At 42.6% G+C, this 11,301-nt stretch overlaps 1 protein-coding gene across 1 annotated transcript in view; it reads right to left on the minus strand.

The window, feature by feature from the left end:
* Positions 1 to 9,496, minus strand: part of CDK14 (cyclin dependent kinase 14) — a 733,148-nt gene extending 723,652 nt beyond the window's left edge. Inside the window, exons 1-2 of the mRNA XM_049769012.1 lie at positions 9,336 to 9,496; positions 43 to 74 (exon numbers count right to left, since the gene is read on the minus strand). Of these exons, the coding sequence (XP_049624969.1) occupies positions 43 to 74; positions 9,336 to 9,426 (123 nt within the window). The 5' untranslated portion in view covers positions 9,427 to 9,496. The remainder of the gene's footprint in view (positions 1 to 42; positions 75 to 9,335) is intronic.
* Between the last annotated feature and the right edge of the window lie 1,805 nt (positions 9,497 to 11,301).

Genomic DNA, 11,301 nt, shown 5'->3' on the forward strand with positions numbered 1-11,301 from the left:
TAATTAAATACCCCTAAAATTAAATAAAGGAACTTAACCTACCTCATCAAAGGTGGTGTCATCTTTCTTCAAAGCTATAAAACAAAAAAGGAAAGGAAATGGTTATTTTGAAACATTTCAAAAAGACAAAGTAAGTTCTAGAAAGCAGTATGGTGATTTCATTTCGAAAAGTGAAATTTGTACTCCTACCTGAATAACAATGTTATGATACAAATACAAAAACTGCAAATGAGAGAAGAAATTGCACAGCATGCATCTTTGTGAAGCACTTTGCATAAATATGTAAATGAACGCCCCTCCCAAGAACAAGTAAGAAAGATGCATATCCTTCCCCTACTCTCTCCAATGGCAGGAAACGTTTTCATGAAAGAGTCGCAAAGTAATCTTAAAGGAAATTCACCTGAATCATCTGAGTTTTATGAGCATATATAACCATAAAGATCCACGGATCCGATTGTTAGAACACTCACACTACAAGGGCCCACAGTGAGATTTTTATAGAAAAAGTTGAAGCATAGTAAGCACCATGGAGACACCGTTCAAAAATTTCAACATATGGGGCCGGGCGGTGGCGCTGGAGGTAAAGGTGCCTGCCTTGCCTGCGCTAGCCTAGGACACGGACCGCGGTTCGATCCCCCGGCGTCCCATATGGTCCCCCAAGAAGCCAGGAGCAACTTCTGAGCACATAGCCAGGAGTAACCCCTGAGCATCACAGGGTGTGGCCCAAAAACCAAAAAAAAAAAAAAATTTCAACATAATACATTCTAGGACAGAGTACGGCCAAAGGAAATAATATTTTTGAATATTTTATAGGGATTTATAAGTAGTTCCAGTTTATTTTTAATACACAAGGCTTCAGAACTGGAATTTTATCATAATAAAGAGAAGTAGTATTTCATTTCTCTCACAGTTGGCAAACATCTAGTTTTTTAAGTCCTACAATTGCTTAGAACGTTTTACTTTTTTAAAAGGAATACACAAAGCAGTTAATCTACCTGAAACCACTAAAGAAAAAAATTTTAATTTACTTAACTATCCATAGTTGTTTCTGGTCTATACTGAATAGCTCCATTTAAAATAGAAGTACTTTGGCAGCTTGTAGTTGGAAATCTATTGCCTCCTGACAAAGGCAATGGAAAATAAATTACTTTAGCAATTAAGCTCCAAGAGAAAACATGTGCCTAAAATGAAGCTATCACAATTTATATATACACATAAATATAAGCTGATAGATCCTCTATATAGTATGACAATCTTATAAAGGTCACTGTCTGCTCATGTTATAAATATCTTTTTAATACTTTTAATCAAGAATGATTGTTATAGGACAGGAGCTCTAGCACATTGGGTAAGGTCCCACCAGATTTAAACCTGAGCATCTCATATGAACCCCCAGCTTACCAGAAGTGATTTCTGAGCGAATAGTGACACCTGAGCACTTCCAGGTGAGGCCCCAAAACATAAAACAAACACACAAAAAAGAAATACTGTTGCAGTAAGTTAAAAGAGATAAGGGTAGACTGAGGGAAATAAAATGTTTCTGAAAATGTAATTCTTAGTCTTCCCTTTTTTTGTCCAAGAAGTATCTACAAGATCTGTCTGTACTTTATTAGAGGACACTTTCTTCTAATTGAAGAAAAGGTGTAGCTGGTGGAGAGGGTGGGAAATAGTACAGCAGGTAAAGCATTTCCCTCACACATGGGGGGTGACCCAGATCAATCTTCAGCACTACTTATGGTCCTACTTACTACCAGAAATGACCTCTGAAAAGAGCCTAGAGTTAAGTCCTGAGCACTGTCAGTTGTGATCTAAAAACAAAAAAGAAGAGAGGGCACTAGGGCCAGGAGTGGTTCAAGTCCTAGAGCAGAAGCCTTGTGAGGGTGAGGTACCACATCCCACATTTCTTCCTCAGACATCAGGTATCTACCAGCATGAATGAATGTGGCCCTGGTTCCCCTGCACACTGTTGGGAGAACACCACTGAGCCAGAGCAGCAGAGGAGCTGGCTCTGGTGCCCAGAATATTTCATTATGTATTTGACTCGACTTAGAATCAATCTAAAATAAACCAATTTGAGGGAAAGGCATTAGATTCAGGTGACTCTTTATGGCTATATTTTCACTAAAAGCAAAACCTCTCTCAAAGGCTTTAATTCTCAGTTAGCAATCTTATTAGACTATATTCCTCACTCCTGAAACAAATTCATGTCCTTAAATAAACTTACTTAACTAGAGATTTCTTTATAAGCACAAACTTTCAAATATATTTTCCTTATGTTGAATGTGATAAAACTTCTGGAAATGTATTCCTAGGTTTTCCGAAGAAAGGCATCCAATAAAAACTATAGTTAGTGCAGTAGATCTTTTATTAAATATTAAATATTAAATGCACATATAGAATAAAGACCCTCTCACTGAGAAAGTAAATAAAAACATCATGGCTAGCACCTAGCCTGGACATTTTCTCTGATCCTCATGTCCAGCTAACTCTGAAGCTTTTCTATAAAGAGATCTATAGAAAGAAATGGAAGAAACTGATGAAAGAATTCCAGTTGTCCTTTCAATAAAATAAGAAGCTGGAAGTCATGTTCTCCTTCTTATGTACACTATTCTCAAGCCCAAACATGCCACAGGGAAATTTAAAATCAATAAATCTCATTTCACTGAACACCCACCCCATGGTAGACAGACAACTGGCAAGGTTTCTTCTAAGTGCTGCATCCTTGTTGTGAACTGCAGTTAATAGTAACAACAAACATCAATTAAAGGTGTTTTTGCCAAATATCTAGCAGATCATTGATAAACTTTGACTTAAATACATGCGCATCTCATTATTGATTACATTCCCTTATTGTCATTAATCATTCATGTAAGTGTAAGCCCACAATATCTACATCTTGAAATAAATATAAAGCATATTTTTCTGGATTAACATGGGAACTTGTTAAAAACATTTAAGAACATCAGACACCCTATGCAGTCCTCTGCTTAAAACACTGCTTGTTCAAAAAATGTTTGATGTTATCACCACAATAACAGTGGCACCTCTCCTATGTTGCCCAACAGCAAATTACACTAATTTTCATGGTATTGATTTGCCACTCTCTATTATCAATGTCCATTCACTGGCTATCTTCTCTTTAAAATCCTTCAGGACAGGAACAGCTAACAAGGGTCACTGACCCTGGATGCCAACACAATGTCTCACACATAGTAAACACTCAACAATTATTTGCTGAATTAGTGAGTTATAGCTTAATTTTGTAGCAAAATAGGTGTCAGAGCAAAGTACCACGGGTGGGAAGGGCATTTGCTTTGCATGAGACCAATCCACGTTCAATTCCCAAAACCACATATGGTTTCCCAAGCACCACTGGGAATGATCCCTGAGTGCAAAGTAAACCTGCACACCATTGAGTCTGACTTCCCTTCCACCCCAAAGAAACCCACTAAGGTACCTAAAATTTTGAGTGACAGTGAATTTTTTGAAATAAAAAAAATCACTCTTCTCTTATGAAATTTAAGTTACTTGTCATAGTTTTTCAGTAAAATATTTTGAACCCACATTGTAATATGATACAATGGTTAAATTTTGTGTCTGAAACCTTAATCTCGTGTTTCTCTTTTCTAGCAAATGCATTTATCAAATGACGAACTGGACTCTCAAATTGCACACTTAGGGTACAAAGGTAACGAACCCCAAAATTCAGTGTAACCAAAGCCTCTTTCTTTTGTTCCAGTCTCTCACAAACTGCAATCTAAAGAAATGGTTTATGTGAGGTTCATCTCAAATATCACAGAAAATAAATTTTCTTTCTTTACGAGATAATTCAAGCAAGCATAAAGAAATGCTTTAAAATAAATATGAAAAATATCAATATGACCTAATTTTCATCCCAGATATTATGGAAAGTTTTTCTCCTCCTAGATCACCATACAGAAATAGGAGAAAAAAGATTTTAATGTAAACTTCTTTGTAATTAAGTTCCCAAGTATCTTTATGCTAAGTTAAATTTAAAATCAAAGAAACCTAAGACAACAATACAAATTCCTAAATAAATTATCACAGTTGGGATCCAGGCTAGAACACAGTATAAGCCAAATATAAAACCAAATATTAATAAGCTTGTAAATCATGGTGCATTACTAAAATCAAAAAATAAAAAATATTGGGGTCGGAGCAGTGGCACAAGTGGTAGGGTGTTTGCCTTACATGCACTAACCTAGAACAGACCACAGTTCAATTCCCCGGTGTTCCATATGGTCCCCCAAGCCAAGAGCGGTTTCTGAGCGCATAGCCAGGAGTAACCCCTGAGCATCACTAGGTGTGGCCCAAAATCCAAAATAAGAAAAAAAGAAAAATATTGTTTGAAGCTCTGAAAATTTTATCTTTCTTTTTAATAAATTAAATTAATATAATTCTTTTTAAAAATGAAGGTTAGGAGGAAGAAGATGAGAAGGGTACTTATGGGAAACAGGTTTCCATTATATTGGTGATGTGGGAGAGTAGTCTAGCTGTATTATATAAAGTACAGATTCAACATTGCTGAAAACAGATGATTTAAGCTGCAAGCAGGGAACTTTGCAATGGGCCTATCAAGCTGGCATTGCAAGGGAGATTTAGGGAAATGATAGAGTATGGGAGCACTGGTGATGGGAGCTGTCACTGGTGGTGGGATTGGTACTGAAATATTATATGCCTCAAACTCAAATATGAATAATTTTGTAACTTAAAGTTCTTTAACTAAATAAAAAATGCAATATAAAAAGATTAAAGTTAAAAAATGGAAGCCACAAAAGATCTATTAACTATATAAAAGTAAATAAATACAATCCTTTTGTTAAAGAAAAAAACTGACAGCAGAAAACTTAATGGATACCTCAAACTTATTAACTTATTATACCCATCTTAAACGGCAATAATGGCATACTAGTCATTCCGAGATAGATGTCACAAATTAGAGCTGTATGGCTAGAGAGTATTTTATTAAACTGGGAAATACCAAGTTCTAGATAATATATTTTGGTATGCAGAGCCCCAGATTCAATCCCCTGCACCTACATGGTCCCTGAGCACAGCCAGAAGTGACTGACAAGCACTGAGGCAGAAGTAGTAGCTCCCAGGCATGGACAGGTATGCCTGGGTTCCCAGGGGTGGGAATCCCCACTACAAAAAAAAAGTTTCTCCTAAAATCTGGAATAGGGCTGGAGAGCTAGCACAGCAGCAGAGCGTTTGCCTTGCATACAGCCGATCTAGGACAGATGGTGGTTCGAATCCCAGCATCCCATATGGTCCCCCTTTGCCTGCCAGAAGTAATTTCGGAGCTCAGAGTCAGGAGTAATCCCTGAGCACCTCTGGATATGATCCAAAAACCCAAAAAAGTAAAATAAAATAAATAAATAAAATCTAGAATAATGGGGCTGGAGTGATAGCATAGCGGTAGGGCGTCTGCATTGCATGCTGATAACCTGAGATGAACCCAGGTTCAGTTCCCAGAATCCCACACGGTGCTCCAAACCTGCCAGGAGTGGTTTCTGAGCACAGAGTGCTGCCGGTGTGGCCCAGAAACAAAAAACAAAACAAAAAAAAATCTGGGATCATCTGTGTTAAGGGTAAGCAAGACAATGCTACATGATTTTTTATGTGTGATCAACTAAGTATTAGCACTGTCACTTTTATATAGTCACAATTCATTATTAAAAATGTTAATTGTGGGGCTGGAGAGATGGCATAGAGGTCGGGAATTTGCCTTGCATGCAGAAGGACAGTGTTTCAAATCTTGGCATCCCATATGGTCCCCTGAGCCTGCCGGGAGTGATTTCTGAGCATAGAGTCAGGAGTAACTCCTGAGCAAAGCCGGGTGTGACCCAAAAACTAAAAACCAAAAAAACCAAAAAGGGTTAATTGTCTGTTGCATTTTCCAAAGAGTATCCTCACTCACTATAAATGAGTTACTTATTTCTTTGTTGTTTTGTTGCTGTTGTTGTTATTATGGAATGGGGATGTAGTGCTACATCTGGTAGTGCTCAGTGACTATTTGAACCAAAAACTGTACTTGGACCTTTGCCAGGAAAGCATGTGATCAATTCTGTTGAACTATGTCTATGGCTAAATAGTGGTACAGTTATTTCACCATAGAACAAAACTCACTTTCTGAGTCACTCTAAAAAAGTAAAATTGAGACGTTAGAGACATACCAGGTAGGGTGCTTGCCTTGGGCACAGCTGACAAGGACTCAGTCCCTCGTACTATATATGATCCCCAGAGAACAACCAAGAATTGTGATCCCCGAGCAAGAGAGTCAGGAATAAGCCACGAGCACTACTGGGTGAGACCAAAAGCAAATAATAATAATAATTATTATTATTATAAAATATAATTATAAAAATAAATATTTTATTTATAAATTAAAAGGCATTTATTTATACTTAACAATAAATTTTATAAATAATAAATAAATAAAATAAGTTATCAATAATTTATCAATTATCATTATTATTTTAAGTCATTTGTTTATATCAAAAATCATCTTTTACACAAAATGTATCCTGTTTTCAGGTTGTCTATTAAATGACTATTATGTCTATTAATCTCCTTCTCTTGTTTTATGTGTGTGCTTACATCTTTTGACTTCTTTTGCTTTCAACTTGGAAGACATTTATGATGTTACAATTACTATGACTTAATAATAACAATTATGAATCCTTAAATCTGTATTACATATCATAAAAACATATGCATTAATTCACTAAATGCTAATGATAAAACTGAATTGTCTATGAAACATTGAAGCTAAGAAGTTGAGAAACCTATTCAAGGACACTACATTTCAAGTGGCAAACAAAGTGCACACAGCAATAATAGTTTGGACATTTGCCTTACATGTAGTCAACTGGGATTCAATCTCAGCACCACTTGTAGTCCCCTAAAATTGCCAGAAGTAATCCCTGAATGCAGTGTCAGGACTAAACCCTGAAAACAGTTTGATGTGGCCAAAAAAAAAAAAAAAAAGTTTAAAAATACAAGTGGCAAACAAAGGGTAGCCCCCATTCATCCCACACATAGCCCACTAGACACTGCATAACTTCGTGTTATGACCTGTTTCAACAGCCTTCAGTACTTGAAAAGTTTTCAAATAGGGCAAGGAGATAGTTCAAAGGGTACATGTTCATGTTAGAGAGATCTGGGTAAGGTTCCTGGCACTGCATATTCCCCTAAGCACCACTGAATGACCTTTACTACTACCAGGCCCAACCCTACATCCCTCAACTCTCTGCCCAAGAGCCAAGCCAGCAAGTTAGGATAGTCTAAAAATAGAAACCAATTTTCAAATAATCACAACGACTTCACTATATTTTATAAATAAATATGAAACATAAGAACTACTGCTATTTTTTCTGTGACATTACTTCTAGTGATTAGCTGGGCTTGGTATCCAATCACAACTACTTAAAACTAAAACCTCGTTATCTATCTCCTCTTACAGTGCTCTGCAATAGATCTGATATTAAGAATCATAATCCTCCATCAATATAAAAAATAATCAATTATGTTCACTGTATTGTACTGTCACCTAAAAGGAGGAAGTAAAATCTACTAGATTTTAAGACATTCTAAGAAAGTTGGAATCAAAAGGAGTTTCACATTACTAAATCTCAGTAAACTAGAAAATTTAATTATGTATAATATCCTATTTGCAAGCACTACACTTAATCCAAGCTTTACCCATTGTCGATCAAAATCATAAAATTATTTAAAGATAAGGAATTTTTATGTTAATATCTTGATTTCTTACTGAGTCTCAATTGCAATGAACTATTTAACACAAAACTGGAAGGGCTCCAACAGAGTCATTAGCATTAGTAAATATACAGTTAATGTGTTTCAGGACTGGGCTTAATGGACTCCAGAACACACCTTCATGACGGTTCTGGTCCAGCATTGAAACATCTTCCCTAATAGTGTACACTGATTCAACACCTGGCTCTCACACTCTGGGGTCTAACTTTACATGAATGTAGGGAGTTCTCCATATGCTTCCCCAACACAAAAGAAGGAAAGTGTCAATAAATATTTGAAAGATGTGATAAATAAAATTTAAATACAGTATACACACTATAATTTTATAGTCATCTTTGGGAGAGTCTGTGAAACCCATATAAAATTTTAAGCAAAAAAAAGTAGGCTCCATTTTGAACCATGTTTTCTTATGTGGAAGAAAGTTTGTAGATATTACAATTCACTTACATAATGACTATTAAGTAAATGTATGAAGGATGACTAAAGCGTTCATGTACTGTTTTATTTCAAGAATTCAGCATTTATATGCTTAATTTCCATCAACATGGATGACATACGAAACAAAGGCTGAAAAGCTCCTTGGGACTCTGGGAGGGTCCCTTTTAGGGCCCCTGCTGTTTTCTGACTCAGAGTGGTTACCTGCATGAATGAAAGTTACTGATGGTCAGAAGAGACAGCTACTGTCTTAAGGTGAAAAGGGGTTTTCTGTTGCCACCACTAAAAATCAAGCAAATGCCCTCCACGTGACGGTGTTGTCACCCTGTTAGGTCAGTGTCATCATGGGTTTAGTCTTTTATGTCCTCAGCATTTCTCTATGTTGTTGGTCATCTGGTTAGTCCGTTGAAAGGCAATAACCTCGGAACTGTGGTATAATGGATGAAGTTTGGGAGCCGTCCCTTAAACGTCCTGGCAAGTTCATCGCGCTCCCTTCTCCGCAAGGAACAGAAAGATCTGAGCCTGAGCGCCCAAGTCTTGCTTTGGAGGACCCGATGTGCGGAACAAAAGGTCCCAAGGTATCTGTCCCAATTCTGGGAAGGTTGGCAGCGTTAGGTGATGAAACAGGCACAACTCAACGTCTCAACAATCCCCAAAGCTAAAACCACTGACACCAAACCCTGCGCAGAAAAATAAAAATTGTAAAGAATACGCAATTGACCAGGTGGCCACGCACAAGCCCGCGCGCGCAGCGAGATCCAGGCTGTGCCCTCTCGGGAGCGAAAGCCTGGGTGCCGGTGGCAAAGAAGAGAGGGGACCCAAAGTCCCCCCCCCAAATGCACCCCGTTGATCCTGGAGATCAAGTAGTGCCTTCCTTTCCGTCGTCGCCCTCCCACAGGTCCTGAGGACTGTGTCCCTCCCTCGGCGCGAGGCGCAGCCCACGCCTGCCCCCGGGGGCGGCGGCGGCGGCGGCATCGCGAGTGCCAGGAGCGCGGAGAGCCCGGGCAGCGGGAGGCCAGGGCAGCGTGCCACTCACTCACTCACTCACTCACTCACTCACTCACTCACTCACTCACTCACTCACTCACTCACTCACTCACCGATGCGGCTGAAACTCTCCGACAAAGTTCTCCGCAACTTCTTCATCTTGCCGATCTTCTCGGCCGGCTGCGGTTCTATGAGGTCGCACATCTGGGCGGCGCAGGGCCCGGGGCAACTTCCCCAAACTGGTCCAGAAGCGCAGCGCAGACAACAGCCCGGCTAGGGCGCGCGCGGCCACGGCTGGGCACGGCGCGGGGAAGGCGGCGCCTCCGCTCCGCCTCCGCCTTCGCCTCCGCCTCCGCCTCCTCCTCGGCCCGGGCGGCGACGCTCATGAGCTCCCGAAGCCTGCGAGCGAGCCCACCGGCCGGCCGCGGGGTCTCTGCTCGGGCCTGGGCCGCGAGCTGCTGCGCGTTCTCCGTGGTCGGGGGCGGCCGCCAACGCCGCCGCCTAGGTGGCCCCGCGCCGCCCCGCCAACGCCGCCGCCGCCGCCGCCCGGCTCATTTTCCCTCCTTTGTAACCGAGAAGTCGGCCGGAGGGGGGCGGCGCCGCGGGAGGCGGAGCGGGGGCGGGCCGTGGAGAGGTGCTGGACCCCCGGGCCCCGGGCGCGCGGGGGAGAAGTTCTCCACCCGACTTTCGGCCACTCCACTCGGGAGGGCTGCGCCGCCCGCGACGCCCCCGGCCCCCTCCTCTTCCCCGATCCCGGGGCGGCCACTCGCCCGGCCGAGGCCCTTGGGCGTGGGAAGGGCGCCCTGCGAGACCCGGGCTCTCCGCTCCCGGGCAGTGGCCTCCGCCGCCGTCCTCGCCGCGAGGGCAGGGCGCCCCCAACCCCGGCGCCCCCTCCCAGCCGGCCCGCGCTCCGCCCCCCAAGCCTTGGGCCGCCCCGACCCGCCCCTGGAGACCCGCCACGGGAGAGCCGCGAGCACGCGGGACTCGGCCTAGACTCGGCTCGGACCCCGCCTCGGGCTTCGGCCAGGCCCCGGACACTGGGAACCCCCGGGGGGGGGGGAGTATCCAGATGGTGGGTGGGTGGGAGTGTGTTTGGGGTGTTGGTTGGTTGGTTGCGTGTTTTGCTTGTTTGTTTGTTTGTTTGTTTTGTTTTTCTTTTTCCTTTCCTCTCCTGGCTGGTGGACCAAAGCGCGGAGGTCGCACGGCGGTCGGTGGCGCTCACGCAGAGTCCCGGGGGATCGGGGGCCCCCGGGTCTGGGTGCGCCCAGGCTGAGGGTGACGACGACTCCTCCCTCCCACCGCTGCCGAAGATGCTGCGAAGCGCCGGATCCAAAGGCCAAAGGGGTCCATTTCTTCGCCAAACGCAGCATCAGTGTAGAAGCTTCGAGTGGAACTCTCGGGAAAGGCAGCGCTGATGCTGCCCGCCTTCATCTCCGGTGGCAGAGAAAGAGGAGGGGAGAGACAGAGAGAAAGACAGACAGGCAGGACAGACAGAGACAGAGAGAGACAGAGACAGACAGACAGACAGACGGAACAGGACAGACAGGACAGGTTTAATATTCCCGGTCTCCAGTAAATAGTTCAGTCCTGCTTCCCATAGGGTGGGGGGTGTGGGTGTGGAGAAGCTGGGTACTAAATTGTAAGACCTTAGGTTCCAAATTTTCTTAATCTCCTATCTCTGGTCCTATCTCCAAAAATAAAAAAATTGATCTTAATGGTGTAGGGGGAGGGACGCGTTTATTAGGATCCAGCGCAAAACCCTTCTGGGCAGCCAGGCACACATCATTATTCTAAGACGTTTGGCGTGGTGAGCTCTCCTAACGTCCACCCTCCCAGGGGGAGGGAGAGTAGGAAGATGGGGGAGAGGACTTGAATGAGCCGATCTGGGGCCAGCCACGTCCTTGTGAATAGAAATAGTTAGTAATCTGAGTCATCTGGCTGGGTAGTAATGAGAGTGGGAGAGCGCCTCCCGTGTGACAATGCTATGTTGGTTTAAAGGAAGTTTTGAGGAGGTTTGTGTTTTGTTCAACGATTTTTTATCTTGAAACAAAAACTAGCCCCCTGTCCTTAAATTGTGCG

This window comes from Suncus etruscus, chromosome 1, assembly GCF_024139225.1.
Source record: "Suncus etruscus isolate mSunEtr1 chromosome 1, mSunEtr1.pri.cur, whole genome shotgun sequence".
Classification (NCBI taxonomy): domain Eukaryota; kingdom Metazoa; phylum Chordata; class Mammalia; order Eulipotyphla; family Soricidae; genus Suncus; species Suncus etruscus.